Raw genomic sequence first — 19,123 nt, 5'->3', positions numbered from 1 at the left:
TCCCTTAGAATGTTAGCCTGGGCCAGTCCCTTTGGGCAGGGGGCTGGACTCGATCTCCCGAGGTCCCTTCCAGCCCTAACGTCTATGACATCTAAGAAAACTATGAAAGAAAGCAGACTGTTTTGTATCAAATAAGTCCCAACTACCAACAGGCTTAGCCTTGGACATCTGGCCCAGCCCGACTATTATAATTTCTAAAACAACACCATTGTGACACAATTGTTTGGCCCTGGGGTGACGGAAAGGAGGTAGGGGTGCTTAAGCCTCCCCCCCTTGCAGCTGCATGGAGTGGGGGCAGGTTGATGCTATGAAAGGTGTCACCCCCAAAAGCCAGGCTAACCCTTGCCTGGACTTATAACCACTGGAGATTTATAAGGCGAGTGAAGATCCAAAGGCCTAAATTCTGCAGTTGAACGGGCAGGGAAGCATTAATCTGGCTCTTAGCAGTGACAGCTGACCCCTCCTCTCAGCAGCAGCATCCTAGCCCTAGCCCCAAGCCCCCCGCCCCCGAGGCTCCAGTGACATACAGCAGCTGACTGGACCACTTGTGGTATGCATATAACACAGGCTGACCATCCCCACTTTACCTTACGCCCAGTTTCATCTTGTTTCAAACCAAGGAAGAAGGGAGAAACAGGAATTAGCTCTTGAAGGAAAGGAAATCCAACTTAAGTGCCACAACTGACAGGGCTGTGGGAGCAGAAGCAGTAGAAATAAGTAATAAGATAATGTATGACGTAAGTAGGTCCTAAGAGTTATTTAGGGCACAGTTATGCTGCCTCTGTGATGGCTCATGAAGAAACCCTCCCCCAACCACTTCTGCTCCTACTGAGGCTTTGTGACTTCCTTGGAACGTACCCAAGTATGTGGCCAGAATCACTAAGACAATCTTGGATGTGCTCACTGGCATGTGCCCAAGGGCTCTCTTAATTGGCTACACTGCCTCATTTCTGGGATTTGGCACATAGACCAGAGGCAAGTAAGTGGGGTATGCTACATGACAGTAATCTTAGATTAGAATGGAAGTGATGTAGAAAAGCCCATAGGTTTTAGGCACCAATCTCTAACCACCTTAACTCTGCTAGGAAACCAATGGGCAGTTACTGCAAATTAAGCACCAACATAATGAGCTTCTTCTGGTGAGGCGCTCTATTTAACAAACAAGCGATCACAAGCCATACCAGGTACAGTTTCCAAACTTAAAAACCAAACCAAAAATAATGCTACTACCCCCACTACACGCCAGACCAAACTTTGATTTCCTTTTTATACTAATTTTAAAAAGCAAGTTACGCTGCTGCTGCTACCCCCCTAATTCCTCTCTCTCCATTCAAGAAGAGTTATAAGTTAAATGAAAAATATATTAAAACAGAAGTCCAGTCTTGACTGAGCTGTTTATTGTAGCTCCTTTTGACTGTGGATGTTGGACAGATGATTTCAGCATGAGACAGCAATGGCTTCCCAGACTTCACTGGGAAAGGGAACCAAAAAATAGACAGAATATTAAATTCAATCTTTTAGCATACCCAACAGGAAAATATATTTTAACATTTTCTTAAATTTTCCTCCAGTTCTCATAACTTACCTAAACTTGGAAAACTCTAGAAGACTTGCAGTAAAAAAAGTTTCCTAATCCATGTGTTAAGACAAAAAAAAAAAAAAAAAAGATTTGCATACTATACAGACTTTTTCACACTAAAACCAGACCTCAAAAATTGTATTTTTCTTCACTGGAACAGAAACAAGGGAGCACAGAAGCAAACAGACCAGGGAAGGGCAAAATATGGCCTGCGGGCCAGAACCGAGGCCACTAGGCACTGTCATTCAGCCCACAGCGCCCACCAACGAATTCTGCCCCACCTAGCCATTCCACGCACAAGGGTGAGAGTGAGGTGCCCAAGTATAAGCCCCCCAACACACCTTACTGCACTTCACTCCCACCCTTGTGGGCAGAACAGCCCAGCCAGCACACAACTTCTGGGTAGGACTGCTACTGCTGCTACCAGGGACCTGCTTCACTTTCCTGGTGTCCCACTGGCTCCAGGAAGCAGGTAGGGAAGTGGTCGGAGTGGGGCAAAGCTGCAGCTGCGCAAGAACATAGAGTGTGGGGTAGTGGCAGGCACAGCCTGCACCCAGGGGGGCAGCAGCAGCACAAAGCTTGGGTGGGCAGTGTCTGGGTGTGAGGGAGGGCGGGGGAAGGGTGTGGGAACCCAGTCACCACACTCTCCCCATGGCGCTCAGCCCAGTAGGCAGTGACAGCAGCAACAGCAGGCGGGGTGACCAGGGTGCCTGTGCCTAGCTCCAGTCAGCACTGCACATCACATGGAGTGCAGCCCCCACCAGGTCATCTCTGATGTGGGTACTCTCAGCCACGCGCACACTGCACCCTCACTCACACAGCACAGGAGGGAAGCCCCACACACTAGAGCTGGCTGGGACAGAGAAGGTAGACGGCTCCAGCATGTGGGGCTTCCCTCCCCCGCCACGTGAGTGCAAGGGCTGGAGGTGAACAGCGAGGAGCACCCAAGATAGAAACAGGCTGGTGGGGGTTGTGCTCCTTGCCGCAATGTGTAGCAGTGGCTGGAGCCAGGCATAGGAGCCCTGAGTGCCCCCGCCGCCTGCTGCTGCACCATGGGGGGGGGCACATGGGGGGATCCCCACACCCTTGCCACCCCCCAAAACTCTGCCCCCACAAATACACAACCCCCCCAACATACCCTACAGCCCAACACACAGCCACCCCCCCCACACACAGATCCCCACAATACACAAGACTAAGAATATATTTTTGAGTTATTGTGCAATTACCTCCAAATACAGTAAGCAAACAAATAACAACAACATTTTTTTTAATAAAATTAAAATGTTATAGTAGGTGTTTGGTTTTAGCATATGATTTGTTTTTTTCTGGTTCTAAGATAGCAAATCCCCCTTGCAAAATGAGTATTTCCAGAGGACAAGGGAAGAGGCTTCTGGTGGCAAAGGTCAGGGTGGTATGGGGTGGGAATGCTGCTCCTAAGATGCTGACTAGGGGGCAGCGCAACTCATGCAGCCCTTGAAAGCTCAAACATCGTTAAGCAGCCCTCCACCCGAAATAAGTGCCCGCCCTCAAAATAGGCAGCGACTTGCAGCTGCCAAGGTGGCTGTCACATCTGTGGCCCTGAAAGCAGAGTCCTTTCATTTTGAGCTGCCCGACTGCAAGTGAGCTGCTGCATGCAGTATGTAGTATCTCGATGAGGCTTGTAGAGTGTAAACACTTCATATTTACAGGAACATATATAAAAGCTATTTACACAGTAAAGAAGTAGCAGCTTGCTACTGTCCTTGCAGAAGTCTGGGGCCTGGCCTTGTTATGCCCTTGCCACACCAGACTGTCTCCTGGAATGCCACACTACGTGTCCAGGAGGACTTACTCTATCAGTTGGTCACAATTCTGGAAAAAAAACTCTCTCTACAGCTGCCTTCCAAAAACAAGGTGCATGTGGAATGTGAGGAAATATGGTAGTATTGCACACTCTAGAGGATTAAGTTTTAAAGCACTAAAAAGAGCTTCAAATCTTTCCCCCAAATATTGTCAAGACATTCCTAGGTACAATCTTCAAGCATTCTGCCAAAGTATCATCACACACACGCCCCATTTCCACCTGACAACTGAATGCTAATGCCTTTTCATGGATACGAACAAAGAATGAATTACCATTCTATTTAGGAAAATAGTTTTATAACTATAATCAGAAGGAAGGTAAGAATATTCTGAATTTTATAGCATAAGTCATGGCAATCACACTATAGAAAACAGGTGTCAGTCACTAACATGGTAAAAAAAAAAAATCTCAATTCATTTAATTATATGCAATGGAACTAACCAATGGCCAAGTCCTCCCTCCAAAGTACAAGAACTTCTTATAAGATTTGCCTGCCAATCGTATTCAGTGTTTCAGAAGGTTAAATGCCTGTGAAATTTTGTACATCTTTCCCCAACCTAAAATTTGGCCAGTCTGCTCAGATTCATAGTTTCATAGTTTCTAGGGTCGGAAGGGACCTGAGCAGATCATCTAGTCTGACCCCCTGCCATGGCAGGAAAGATTACTGGGGTCAAACGACCCCAGCAAGGTATACATCTAACCTCCTCTTAAAGACTCCCAGGTCAACTTCTCTTGGAAGGTGGTTCCAGATCCTAGCTGCCATGACCGTAAAGTAGCGCCTCCTGATATCTAGCCTGAATCTATCCTCTGCCAGCTTGTGAACGTTATTCCTGGTCACTCCTGGCAGTGCTTGGGGGAACAGGGACTTCCCTGGTGTCTGCTGATCCCCCCTGACTAGTTTGTAACAGGCCACTAGATCCCCGCTCACCCTTCTCTTGTGGAGGCTGAACAGGCTGAGGTCCCGTAGCCTCTGCTCATAAGGCCTGCCCTGCTGCACCTGATCATGCGAGCGGCCCTCCTCTGGACCCTCTCCATATTGTCCACATCCCTCTTGAAGTGCGGTGCCCAGAACTGGACACAGTACTCCAGCTGCAGCCTGACTAGTGTCGCACAGAGGGGGAGGATCACCTCCTTGGACCTGCTTGAGATGCATCTATGGATGCATGACAAGGTATGGGTTAGCCTTCCCGACTGCATCCCCACACTGCTGGCCCAGGTTCATCTTGGAGTCAATGACTCCAAGATCCTTCTCTGCCCCTGTACTGATGAGAAGGGAGTTCCCCAGCCTGTAGGTATGGTGCTGGTTCTTCCTCCCCAGGTGCATCACTTTGCACTTGTCGGTGTTGAATCCCATCCTGTTCTCATCCACCCCCACCCCGTAACCTGTCTAGGTCCGATTGCAGCCTATTCCTCCCTTCTAGCATGCCCACATCCCCCCACATCTCAGTGTTATCAGCAAATTTGACCAGGGTGCTTTTTACCCCCTTGTCCAAGTCACTAATGAAGATGTTGAACAGTGCGGGCCCGAGGACCGAGCCCTGCAGAACCCCACTGCCCACATCCCTCCAAGTGAAAAATGACCCATCCACTACCACCCTCTGGGTGCGGCCCTCCAGCCAGATGGCGACCCTATTGACTGTGTGGGTGTCGACACATTATTATAGTCAAACAAGAAAACCTTTAAGCATTAGGTATTATTTCAAAATTCAAATTATCACTATTGTCCAGAAAACTGTTTTGATTTGGTGCAGAAAGGTGTGTGTTTGTTTATAACAAGGGGGGAAAACTCATGCCAGGCCCTGAGCCAAGTCCAGACTGCAAGGACTCTTCCCAGGCTGGATCTGTGGGGCCAGCAGCAGGACTGGATTTGGACAGCAGTACAGGGCCAGGTAACAGCAGAGATGTTTTTGGGCAGCAGTGTGGGTCTGAGGCCAGGTGGCAACATGGAGCTTTGGCCAGGCTTCAGTGCATAGCTAGAGAGAAGCTTGTAGCAACACAGAGCAGGGAGTGTATAGCAGCGCAAGGCTGCATCTGGGAAGCTGTGTGGGTCTGGAGGCATGCAAAAGTGGAGAAACTACATTTGGGTGGCAGTGTGGAGTTTTGGGGCTGCCACTGATGACCATGTCCATCAATATCCAGGAACAGTCATTGTTGCTTTTTTCTCCTTTTCTTTTTCTTAAAATCTGACAATACCTAGGCATTTTCCTGTCACAGCATGATTAAAACAGCTCCCTACGTAACATGCTCTTGAAGTACAGGGGCTGTGCAACAGATCTACTAGCAGCTTCTTCTCCACAACATAGGAATAAGCTTTTCAGACAACTTAGCTAAATCCCCCAATTTCTCATTAAGTATTTGGCTGCTGTTCTCTGTACCTTGCCAAAAGGCTATAAATGTCAACAGAAGCAAAGTGCTCAAAATGAGACAAAATACTCCAACTGGAACCTGGTTAAGACCTTGCTTAAAACGCCACTATTCATAAGCATTGTAGATTACTGATGTCTTGCTTTAATTGCACTATTTCCCTGGCATTCCTAACCTATAAGCACTGCTTTCTGCTGGACCTAGAGACTCCTGAAAACATGTCTTGAACTTCCACTGAAGCAGTTCCCTCCCAAAAAGCCCACCTCAGCCTCTAGAGTAGCCTTACTTCCAGCAGTGGACACTGCTACTGCCCAAGTGCAGTGCACTGAATTCTCAAGTCCTACAAGTCTCCACAAGGTACAGACAGAACCAGCTTAAGTCAATGATGAACAGCCATAACCTACTTACCCTAAAGAATTAAGGAAGGGATGATGCCACAGAGGACAAATGCCTTCCTCTAACAACCGAATCATCATCTGCAATTCTACAGACTTCTTCAGGACTGAAAGTCACACATTATCAGAACAGAACAGTCCAGATCACTACTCCAGTGTTAGAACAGACATTAGTCTTGTCCCACAGTCAACAGTGAACGTTTCAGCTAAAGTGCAAAAAACCCTATGATGGACAGTTGTATATTTAAGGAAGGGAAGCTGCTACCTAATTCTGTCAAGTAGGGGCAAGCTTATGCTCTGAAGAATGAGGGTCTGCATTGTAAATTATTTCTGATCGTATTCAGTGGTGGATGTTCTGCTGAATTATATTACACTCTTGTTTCTAGCCACGCCTTGCAACAAACAATTGTGTGTTAAACATGCCTTTTCCTTACATTTAAATGCACTGCCTTTCTAATTTAGTCAGTCCCATTGGCTCTAGTATTATATGAATAGGTGCTCTTGCCCCCTTTCTGCTTCATATTTGTTATTCTGTACAGCTTTAATTTCTTCTATCTTGACTAAGTAGTCCAATTGATCCTCAAATGGGAGCTTTTCCATGTATCCAGTAATTGGACATGTATGCTTTCATCCTATAGCAGCTAGATATATCACCATATGAAACAACCATAGCTGAACATAATTATAAATAAGAGAAGCTATCAATTTATATAAATGGCATGTTTTTTGGTAATTTTACTCCCATATTTCTTTATATGTTGAGGCACTTACAGAGTAAATAGGTCAAAATGTGTTGCCAAAGTGATTCAGGTCGTAATAATTTCACAGATTTACAGATTTATCAACTACTTTCCATTTATCAATAAGGGTTTTCCTATTTGACACATGCTGACCATTCTCTAAAGTCCTCTGCATCCATTTTTAGTCTTAGCTAACTGATTTGAAACTTTTCCACTCCGCTGTTCACACTGCTTTTGAAGACATTAAAATCAACTCTACTATAGAACTCTAGGACACCTATTTAATCTTAATCATATTAGATTATAATACAAATTACTCAAGTTTTATTATAGGGCAACCTAGATCATTCAGATCTGGGTGGTCACACACTACTTCATCTGTCAGCCCAAGGTGAATAAAGGAGGAGTTGTTCAGCTCTTTGTTGCAGCTTTTACTTCAAAGGGTACTGTTTCTCCACTCTGAGCTCATCAGTGGTCCTGCATAAGCTCATAAGAAGTATCACCCTTTGAAATAAAAGCCACAGCAAACAGCTGGAGCACATCAGCAGCCCACAGTTTATTTCAGCTGTGTATAACTCCTCCCACCCATACTTCACAAACCCTGATTTTTGCAACAGGATAAAGCAAGTTTCTCACTCCGTGGGATACAGTCCACTGATGGGATGCGAAGGTCTTGTAGGTGGGACTTCAACTCATTGCCTGATTGAAAAAAATCGAAGTTGTTTGCACTTTAAATATTTGAACTAACAGGTATCTTGAACAGTGCAATTTTGACAGGATTTGTTCAGTATGTGGGGTTTTATTTTTATCATGATGGGACCAGGGTTTTTTGACAAAATGGTTGGTGGGACCTAAGGTGCAAAAGATTGAGAACTGCTGGAAAAACCTAAGTCAAAGTGTCCAGGTTCCACTGTATTTATTTTAACTGTCTTAGGTTGCTTCCCTTCTGCCAACACTTCACCTTCTCCCACTTCCCTCAATAACTCCTGAGTCTCCTTAGCAATTTTCATGCTGAAAAAGGAAAATAGCCAGCATAAAGAACTTTTTTTTGATGAGTTAAAGAATTCTAATAAACTGAAGAGAAAAATAAACCTTTACTGAATTTCTGTCCCAACTATCTCATGCCAACACGTGGGTTTCTGATTTCAATTTTTAAATTATTTCAACTAGCTTTCACAATGCTAAAAGCTAAGTAGTTTGTAACATCCAAGATTTCATCATGTACCTATTGACAGACAGACACAGACAGACACAGAAAGAGAGAGAGCGAGCCAAAATACGGATCTGTACAAATGAAAATGTGTGGCACTGAGGATCAGAGGGGTGGAAAACAATAGATGTGAAGGTTGTGCGAGACATATTTTCTAAGCCTATGTAAGAAACACAACATCATTCCCAGAGGACTGAACATCAACAATTCTCTGACTATGACACACAAATCCAAATACACTTCATACCTATTGTCTTCCACTCTGATCCTCACTGCCACGCATCTGCGTTTTCACAGACCTGCATTTTGGCTTCTATTCTACCCAGGAGAACACACAATTCACCAGCAGACTCTCCCTATGCCTGAAGAAGGGTGTTTGTGCCTGAAAGCTTTCAAAGAACAATTTTTTCCAGTTATTTAGTTGGTCTAATAAAAGATATCACATCTACCCAAAGATGAATACAAGCCATCAACGTGACAAAGTAATCAGTAAAGCTAACCACACTCTATCGTGCATTAGCAGGTGCATCACTACCAGGTCCAGGGAGGTAATACTTCCCCCCTGTGAGGCACTGGTCAGGCTGCAGTTGAAGTATTGCATCCGGTTCTGGGCACCTCACTTTAAGAGGGAAGTGAATAACCTTGAGAGGATATAGAGGAAGGCCACTCATATGGTTAGGGGCCTGCAGATAAGGCCCTACAAGGAGAGACTGAGGGACCTGGATCTCTTCAGCCTCCACAAGAGAAGGATGAGAGGGGATCTTGTGGCCATTTACAAATTCACTGGGGGGGGGGTGCGCAAGAAATAAGAGATGCTCTGTTTACCAGGGCACCCCTTTGAATAACCAGGAACAACAGCCACAAACTGACAGAGAGCAGATTTAGGCTGGACATCAGAAAGAACTTTTTTATGGTAAGAGTTGCCGGAATCTGGCACAGGCTTTCAAGGGAGGTGGTGCTCTCCCCGACCTTGGGGGTCTTTAAGAGGAGACTGAACAAACACCTGGATGGGGTCATATGACCCCAGCACTCTTTCCTGACCAGGGCAGGGGGTCAGACTCTATGATCCACTGAGGTCCCTTCCAACTCTAACAAATATGAAACTATAAAACTTATTCAAACCTTGCTAGAACTTCAGTTCTACCATTTGTGTCTATGCTATTCTCTTCCCTTCCTTTTTTCCCTTGTTTCTTTATTTTGAAATATACACACATTCTATGACTCAATGAGAGCTGATTTAAGTAATCTATGCTGAATACAAGGATTTCAATTTCTAATCTAGGCTCAGCATAACTGCAAGACCAATTCATTTCCTCCAGAAGTTCTGGGCCGCTTCAGCAAGTTCTTAAATCCAGAACCTTTTTGACTACACTGTACACTCTCATTTGTTTACTGAGTATAGTAAAATTTATTCTTCCTAGCATCACTTGCAACCCCTCTTTCTAAAGAAGTCAAAACATATGAAACACATGAAAAACTTTTCATATGCTGGGCCAACATTCTTATTTCTTCTCTACCCTATGCATGTCAAACAAAATGCAATCTAGCCTAAAGTCCTTCCAGCATCTTTTTTATTTTAAATTTTCCACAGATCTAATACTTGTATATTTGAGTACTTGACTTTTTGCAAAGAGATTGAAATTACTCAGGTATTTTATCTCCAGAGAACCCTAAACTGCTTGTTCTGTGCACGCTGGGGCTGACAGAACATCCTGAAACTCTTACAGCACGCACAACAGAACTAGGGAAATCTACTGATCTGGAGTTTCAAAGCAACTTTTCATGTTTCTAAATTGCTAAAGGGAACAGAAAGCAGTTAAAAAAAAAAAAGAGCTGAATATAGTGGAGACATTGCTTACAATAATTAAGATTTGAAGAATGCAGTTTCCATGTAAAGATGAACAGAAAAAATAAAGTAAGTTTCTCCTTTCCTGGATTTTAATAATGCATAAAACTGTTTGAATATGTCTTCTGTTCCCTGTGAATATGTTTTTAAGTACATTAGGTACTTGACATTTACCTTCCTCTGTTCCTCAACACAGGAATATTCTGATAAACCTAAAGTAACTACTATACTGGGATGTAATCTCTTTTGCAGCTCCTTCTGATCTCCACTGCAGGGAGAAAAGATGTGGACTTTACTTATCAGTTACTTGTCTTTGAATAGTTTAAACCTACACATAAAACATCCTCCCTGAAAAACTGTAACAAAAATTGATCCAAGAACAACATCCAGCTGTTCATTATTTGATATCAACTCTAAGATGCCCCTGCATCTACAAATGTAAAAAAGCAGGTAAGGGGAAAAGATTTTTAATTTTCCTTTGCAGCTTAATATTAGAGAAGGCAAAAGGTGCAAAAATAAAAAAATGGAACAATTACAGAAAAATAAGAGTAATTAACAAAGAATGACAGAAGGCAGATTGGAAAAATAATGATAACAGATCTTTCAAGTTAGTGGGAAACAGAATTTACACTTGCTTCCTGTATTTCACTACATTGCTTTGGAGTATTTTCTACAACCATTTGGTTTGGGAAAGTATGCTAAATTGTTGATTAATCAAAGTCAGTGATATTATGCAGTTAGTGAGGAAAAGATTCTGCTCTCTAAAATGCAAACGTATCTTTTTTTAACCAAAGAAATAAGAAAGCTGCACAGGTTGACATGTTAGAAGCTCACATACCATGGTAAACTATCTGCAACAAGCAATAGTTAAAACCCTACTGTACACAGTCAAGTTTAAATAAGAGAAACCTCTGCAGTCTTTATTAAGTTCTACTATTTACTTGTCTAGCCTCAATAATACAAGTATTTTTTTTACCTGCAAGTGTAACAAGTAAGATTGTGTGCAAGATGCATCTTACTTCTCATTTTAAAGACATTAACTTGGTCTTTTATTAAACTAAAACAATCATTTATCAACTCAACTAAGTTCTGATCTAGTAATCTAATTATTTGTAGTGCTCTTAGGAAACACTAAATACTTACTGAAATACATAATGTTCAAAAACTTACGGTTCGTTATTAACATTTTAAAATTACCAAAGCAATAACGAACTGGCATATGGTCTAATGCAAATGCTTAAACAAAAGTAACATAGTGGTTTAGATTTTGGAATAGCATATTCTATGAAGCTACCCTTGATACAGAAAGATTGGCTTAACTCACTTATTTTTCTGAAAGATATGAATTCAAGAGGAAACATGAGAAGTGTTTGAATGAAAAACAAACTACCTACCGAATGATCTACATGAATGCTATCCCCTGTGGGCCAGTGGTGTTTGATGAAATAGCCACGCAACTGCTGACCAGCCTGCCTCTGGAAAAAATATCCAACTGTGGCATCATCCTGAGACCGTCCACTGAGGGGTACCTGGACACTGGAAGCACCTGACTCTGCAGCTGCAGGGATGGTGTGAGGATTGTTTCCACCTGAATTGGGCCCTGATGCTCCAGGACCTGGCCCTGCTGTTGCTTCAACTACTGTTCCAGCTGGGGCAACCCCTACTCCAACCCCACTGGCTTCCTGACCAATGTTCGCATGCATCATTCCTCTGGTCTCCTGCCAGGCCACTTCATTCATGCCTAGGAAGACACAAGGAATGCTCATTCCACGCAGGAACCTAAAAAGAAAAAGTCTTGATAACATAAAAAGCTTTCCATAGGTCTTTAAAATACATAGTTCTTATAATTAGGATTTCAAAAAAAATCCAAACTGTATAAGAACAGTGCTTTCTGTTAAAGATGTTGGCATAGGCTTCTTTCTAATTAAGCAAAAATAGTAAGCCAAACTAAGCCATTAAAATAAATGTATAAATTACCACAAGATTCTAAGAGACAATACATTAACAAGCTGTAATTCAGTATACAATTATCAGCTCCATATTTGTAGCTGAACTTGATCAACTTTAATTTTAGAATTTAGATTTAGTGACTTTTTACAGGATCAGCTAATGTACAAATTCCTTAAAAATTACATAAAGAGGTTATGAATTGCGTTTTTCACAGCCTACAAGTCCTTACACGAAGTAATAAAGCAAGCTAACAAGCTAACTTCTAAATCTTGATGTCACTTATACATGAAAAAGTCCATGGGCCTTCTTACAGCCTTGCTGAACTGTGTGTAAAACTTTAATACAGTTTCTCAGTAATAAGAAATTCCACAACCAAAGTGGCTGTAAATTTTTATTAAAGATCACTAGATTTCATGATGACTAAAACACTGTGCCAACCGTTTCTAAATATTTCACTTTTGGCTAGAAACAAATATTACTGATGACCACATACCAGATTAATAATGGACTTGCTTATATTTTACTGACTAGGTCTTTTAAGTGGTAAAAATGAACTTTTCTACCACCTTCTGATTGCTACATTTCTCCTCTGTCCATTTCCTCATCAGCAGGGATCTGGGTTTTCTATTTGCCACAGAAAAACGCAGTAAAAACAGATTTAACAGAAAAACCTGGATTTAAAGTAGAGAAACATGGGAAACAGTGCGTTTCCCCTTGTAGGTTGGCACAGCAGAATTATAGCCCGGAAGGGGCTGGGGGGAGCAGGAGGAGGACAGTCAAGCAGGGGGCACCATGTGTATGTGCATCTGCACAAGTGCAGATGGCCTGAGGGAGCATAGAAAGTATCTCCCTCAGGTATGTCTGGTGCAGGGGGGAAGAGGAGGAATTGAGGCCCCCACAGTGAGGGAAGGAGGGAACTGGGCAGGGCTGCTGACCAGCCAGAGCCATGCGTGGGGCTGGAACGCACAGCCACAGGGCTGGGTGAGGAGTGGCACAGAGTCACGGGCAGCTCATCTGGGGGGACAGGGCAGCTTGCTCTCCACCTCTGTGTACTAACCTGGGGGGGGCATGTGCCCCGCAGATTATAGGTGCACTGATACATTTGTACCATATCAGATTGGCACCGATATAAGGAAAACTGACTGCATCGGCAATCGGCTTTTTTTGGCTGATGTGGTTGATAATACTACCAACAAATGCCCCATACATGCACACAGGTGGCCACGAGCACAGGCCAGCAAGGTGGATAGCAGCCAGGTCCAGCTGTTAAGTCTGCTGTTGGGGAAGGGGTGAGGGGGGCAGATTGAGGCCCCAGAGGTGAGGGAGGGTGTGGGGCTGGGTCAGGAGCTGCACAGCTAGAGCGGAGCCGCGAGCAGCTCTATCTGCCCCTCCCTAGGCCCCTTCCTCTCACCCCCTTCCCCCACTACAGACCTACCAGCTAGACACTGCTCTCCATGCTGCCCGGCTGCATATTGGAACTGGATCAGTATCAGCTGATATGGCTCATTAAAAATTGGCCATCTGTATTGGCCCCAAAATTCTCTACTGGTGGACCCCTACCCCAGATTTGTGCATAGAGTGGGGCAGGCTGCCGACTGTGAGCTCTCCACCCTGCTGCGCTTCCCTTGGGGGCCTCCACAGCCCAGTGGGCGAGACCCGGCACAGCAGGGCAGAGTGGGGCCAGGCGAGGAACCTTGATGCCACCACTGCTGGGAGCTCCTCACTGCCATGATGGCCGACGTGGCTCAGCTGTGGGGTTGGGGCTTCCCTCCCTGCTGCCCTCCTGCATGGGCCTCTGCAGCCCAGCAGGTGGACCTGGCACAGCACAGCAGACCAGGCCCAGGCTCCAACACCACAAGCCCTGCACTGCCACCCTTGCTGCTGCCAGGAGGGCAAGGGGCAGACACTCTTCATGGCAGTGAGGGGCTGCTAGCAGTGATGCCGTCAAGGTTCTCTGACTGGCACCCACCCTGTGGATAAATCTGGGTGGCACATGCCCCCCCATGTCCAACCCCACGCAAGTCCATAGCAGTGCATACAGTGGTGAGGAGTTGGCCCCTCCCCCACTCAAGTCCATAGCAGGCAGACCACCCGCCCCCCCCCGCCCAGGCTCTGCTCCAAGTGTGCTGCCCATTGGGGAGGGAAAGCCAGGCTCTGCATTCCACTCTGCCGCAGAAGCTGCTACCTCCCACAGGTGGCAGCCACGGCTCAGGTGGTGCTGGGGGGAGGGAGGAGGGCTGTGGACCCAGGTCCTTGGCCCTGTAACCCTGGCAGCTGGGGCTGCAGGTAGGGAATGAGGAACACCAGGAAGACCAGGGGACAATGGGTGGGGAGTGAGCGGTAATGGCATAGGCGGGGCACCAGAATATCAGGGCTGCTCAGTACCACAAAGCAGTTGTGGGGGGAGGGGAAGGCAGCCACTGCTGGACCTGTGTCCTTCTGAGCAAAGGGGCAGGGGGAGCTCTGATTTTCTATGATAAAAATCCCAAAATCAAATGCCAAATTTGTAGGCATTGAGGCACTGCACTGGTATGCTTCCAAATTGCTTTAAAATTGTAAAAATATCAATAAAACATTGTGTTCAATCAATACGTCTGTATATAGTGGTGTTTCATTTCAATCACAGAAAAACACGGATTTGGGGGGTTTTAATCAGAGAATTTGTGATTTTTAAACATAGAAAACCAGGATCTCTGTTCATCAGTCTTAAGCAGGAAGTGACAAAAAATCCACTGAGACCAAGAGAAAGATAAACATAAAATATCTTATATTGTTGTAATTCAGGGCACCTGAAAAATGCCCAGCTATTTTCATTTTAGAATAACTTTCATACCTTCCGTAATCTGTACCAAGAAACTGTATCAAAATCTGAATGGCAAAAACTCATATGTGGAAAGATCTTCAATTAGAATGAATTTTCTAAATCTGAAAAATGGACAGAAGAAGGTTATGACTTATTTTTATCCCACTTAACATGCATATTTTATTTCCAGTGTTAATACTTCCTCTATCTCCAATCAGAAAAAGAGTTATGGAATGAGAACTTTGCTGTAACTTTAAACATTCTTGGTTCTGAATGCAATACATTAGACTCAAAACTACTTTGATGTAGCTTTGATTACTAAAGCTGTTTACCTCCCTGCGGTAGCATGCTATTAACATGCCATGAATTCTGAAACTTCAGAGTTCAGGCTCCCCAGTCTGACAAAACTCTAAAGGCAATATTAAGAGAACTAAGATGTTTGCAATATAAACCATGAAAGATAATAATGCATTGTTACTATAAATAATGAAACCACGTCTATAGGAGCATTTCATTTTTTAATGAACAGTCCCAAGATTCATTCAAGTGGGACGCTAGCATCTGCTATAATGTAAACTGTACAAAATGTCATGTAGTTGCATGCTACCGAGCTACAAAACTAAGTACATATGCATAGCAGCTATACTTTCTTGAACTTCAAAATTAGTTTTTCTTTTAAAAATACTTGCAGGCTTTGCTCCAGTTTACATAGTATGCATTATCCTTGGAGCAATTATAAATCCAAAGGCAAAAAAACCCCAGAAGTCATAAGTACTTTGGAATACTGATTTTAAATTTTTGGGTGAAATTTAAGTTGCATTTTAAAAAAATACTCCAAAACAGAAAGATAGGCATAGAAAATACCTTTCTCCAGTGCCCCTCCCAAGAGAGAAAACTCAAAGATTTAAGGTAGCTTTAGACACAAAAAAAAGATTCACAATTGAAACACTTACAAAGCCCATCAGTGCTGTAATCTGTATCTGTCCATTTCTCCAATATTTCAGTTGATTGGCTACGTGAGAGGTAATTTGGTTGCATTAGAATTGGTCAAATAATAAACATGCTTGGAAATGTTTGAGGAAATTATCAAAGCTACAATAATTACCAGGTCTAACTTATAAAGAAACAACATAGTATCGTAACCACTTATTTAAAAAAAGAAAGCAAAACAAAAAAACCCCACGTGCGCTACATTTTAAAATATTAAAATGAACAGCTCAACATCTAAGTCACAAAATTTAGTTCTGAACTTATTCTTGCTCCCCATGTGGGAGTTTCATTTACACCATTAAGAATTCACTTGTCCTATTGTCACATTTCAGAAATGTTTCTATTTCTTTCCTAGCCCACGTGATGGTCACAGTAATTTTCACAGGTCCATTTCTCACAAAAAGCCACGTCTAGAACTGAGACTTCAGAAGGAACTGCAGAATCAGTGACTAGATAAGCAAGCAGATGCCTTAAAGATACTGCCACATACAAGGCTCAGTTCTGATTCACTTGCTGGCAATACTTCCCAAAGTGGAATGCTGAATATCTAGCATCTAAGAAACAAAGAGATCAAATTCTGGTAAGGGGCTTGAACTTAAGACCTGAAAAACAGAACCTGAACATATTTAAAGTAATTTGAAATTGTTATGTGTACACATAAAGCATTAGTTATATAGTATTTCTAGTATATTATTGTGAAGTGCCTTGAAACATTATTATTAAAAACACTATGACAAATGGAACTTGTTGTTACAGGAGAAAACAAGCCTTTCAATGAAGGACTTCTTGTCCCATTTCTGGCTAAGTGACAATGCTGGAACACTTGCATTGTGTAGAATAAGCAAGACAATGATTATACTATGAGTGGAGAAACTTCTTGTTGAAAAAGGAAGCATTTTTCAATTCAATTTAATAATGATAATAAAAAAGAGAACACAAGGGGAAAGATGAGCTACTCTTGTGCCCATGAATGCAATACATAAAACATACCCATCACATGCATTTGGAAAATTTAACTTAAAAATGAATACTTGCTTTCCTGAAGAAAACATTAAGTAGTATGTTTCATGCAAAAACAGATACTGAAGGATTTCCTCACTCCCTTTTGAACCTCATTTGTAGCACTGAAGAAGAAAAATTATGGCCTTTTCCTTTTAACTCCTACTAGGATGTACAAAAGCCTGTATGCTAGAAGGAAGGCATCAACTTATGTCATCAGAAATAACTGAAGATGACCAATAAATACTTCGTTTGTACATCTAAAACTTGATCTCAACACTCTAGAAACCACTGGATAAAGAAAGGGCTTGAGTTCATAGGAGCAAGGATTTTGGAAAACTAGGTACACACATTCACTACCCACAAACCCTGAAAAACTGCCTGCCTAACACTGCTCCCCCAAATGTCAACCAATAAACACATATAAAGTTTACTTACTGGGTAATGGTCAGAAAATTTACACACATAGATGTGCATTAATCTGTACTGCAATTCTACAATAAATATTGATTTTTCCATGATAAAATGCCATTTCTTTCTGCAATATACGTTATTACCTCCAGCAGACTTTACTGCAGGTACCACTTCAGGCAAGCCTGTTATACTTCTGGTCAAGCCCCTCCACATTTCTGCACTATTGCAAATGTCATGTTGAAGAACAATCTCCCATTCCCAAAAGTTACAATGGCCTAGCCACCCTTCTACTACCCTTGGAAGCGGCACAAAAAATCCTACCAATGATCAAAATAGCATGTTTGGGCATGTATGCGCACGTGCGCATGTACACACACACACACAATCCCTCCAATAGACTACATAAGTCTGGGATAAATCTGCACTTATCAAGCACCTCCTCACCTGCATACACCCGCTAGTTTAACTCCATTTACAACTTCAATCAGCTGTCAGATGCTGTGGTGGTTGTGTGTGTTAATAAAAACTTACACAACTAAATTACCTTTCTTCAACCACACTGCCACCAAAAAAAACACACAACCCCTCTTCATAGCAGGGTAGTAATGAAAATCCTACATTTCTAAGAATACAAACAAATCTTGCTCCTAAACCCCTGAATGCCAGAGGCAGGTAGACTTTTAAACATTCAAAATATTAAAATTACCAGCATTATATATGGAAAAAACTACTTTAGGTAGTACTCTTTAGTGATTTCATAAATGTATGGGCTTGTTTTCATTTTCCTCACCTTCCAAAGCCTATACAGTTCAACTCGTACAGTCAGATCTTACTTCACCTTTAGGTGCCTAAGTGTGATCCAATTCCACCTTCCTCAAGTCCCTGAAAAAGTAGCTAACATGGCTAATTTTATAACATGCCATTATCTCAGGTTTAAGACTAAGTCACAAAAGGAGTACGTAGGATCCAACGCTTCCTTAACTGCACTTAAGGGACTCAAATAGGGTGGAACAGGATCACACTCGGGGACTGAACTGTATGTCACAGCCTAACAGACAGAACAGAATCCGGCCCCTAGTACCTAAAAGAATGCTGTTTTGAGAAAGAACAGACCGTTAATAAAAGAGACACACTAAAACCAGTGGGGCTCAACCCCTGACCCCGCACACCAAGGCGGTGTGCCGGCCTGACCCCACGCATTGCCTCAAAGACACACGTGGAACACAGCTCAGAGCACCCACACACACAACCCGGGGGCCACACCGCCTGCTCCACAGGGCTCCCCATGGGCGCAGAACCTGGCGGCGGGGCAGGGGTGGCGGACTTAAAATTGTAGAAGCAATTAACCTGACCCCAAGTTATCTTTCCTGCTTGGTGCAGGGGGCTTGACCTGCCGATCTTCCGAGGTTTACAATCTACAAACATCGCCCACTGCTCCCACACCAATGAACGTCCACCCATGGCAGGGACGCACTATGGCTCCACGGGCCACATTTGACCCGTGGGCTGTAAGCTGAGGCCGCCACCACTAACCCACATGGAAGAATCACTCGTTCACACGCAAAGTAAAGAAAACAAACCCAGGTGGATTTTACTACTACAGATTTGACAATACACTGGCGGGGGCCTATCTTTTGGGGAGGGGGGGACCCTGCTCCTTCCAAACACAGTCCCATCTCTGATCCCTCCCCCTGCCTGCTCTGCTTTCCGCTCCCTGCCACGTGCCGCACATCCGCAACACGACCACACCACGCGGGGCCGCCCCCGGCCGGTCGCCTTTCTTTCCCGGAACCCAGCACCGCCTAACGAAGCCCGATTCGGGACACGGGCCCCCCCACCATCCAAACCACCCCTCCAACCCCTCACAGTGAAGGACATACATGATTTGGGGGTAAACCTCATATGTTGGATTACACCAGCCAACCCGCTGGAAAAATGCTCAATTCCGCGGGGACCCCCGGGGGGGCGCAGCCCAAATGGGGGGGGG

The 19,123-nt window shown here is 43.8% G+C and overlaps 1 protein-coding gene across 7 annotated transcripts in view; it reads right to left on the bottom strand.

Moving 5' to 3' along the window:
- Positions 1 to 15,745, bottom strand: part of PUM2 (pumilio RNA binding family member 2) — a 103,347-nt gene extending 87,602 nt beyond the window's left edge. For 6 of the 7 annotated variants that reach the window (XM_019537350.1, XM_019537352.1, XM_019537356.1 and 3 more), the window contains exons 1-3: positions 15,687 to 15,745; positions 14,764 to 14,855; positions 11,375 to 11,759 (exon numbers count right to left, since the gene is read on the bottom strand). In XM_019537350.1, coding sequence (XP_019392895.1) covers positions 11,375 to 11,746 — 372 coding nt within the window. In that variant the 5' untranslated portion in view covers positions 11,747 to 11,759; positions 14,764 to 14,855; positions 15,687 to 15,745. The remainder of the gene's footprint in view (positions 1 to 11,374; positions 11,760 to 14,763; positions 14,856 to 15,686) is intronic. The other variant, XM_019537354.1, reaches the window with a different exon arrangement.
- Positions 15,746 to 19,123: the final 3,378 nt, after the last annotated feature.

The sequence above is a fragment of the Crocodylus porosus genome, unplaced genomic scaffold (assembly GCF_001723895.1).
Source record: "Crocodylus porosus isolate Cpor-Errol unplaced genomic scaffold, CroPor_comp1, whole genome shotgun sequence".
NCBI lineage: Eukaryota > Metazoa > Chordata > Crocodylia > Crocodylidae > Crocodylus > Crocodylus porosus.
This window is presented reverse-complemented; position numbering and strand designations above follow the sequence as displayed.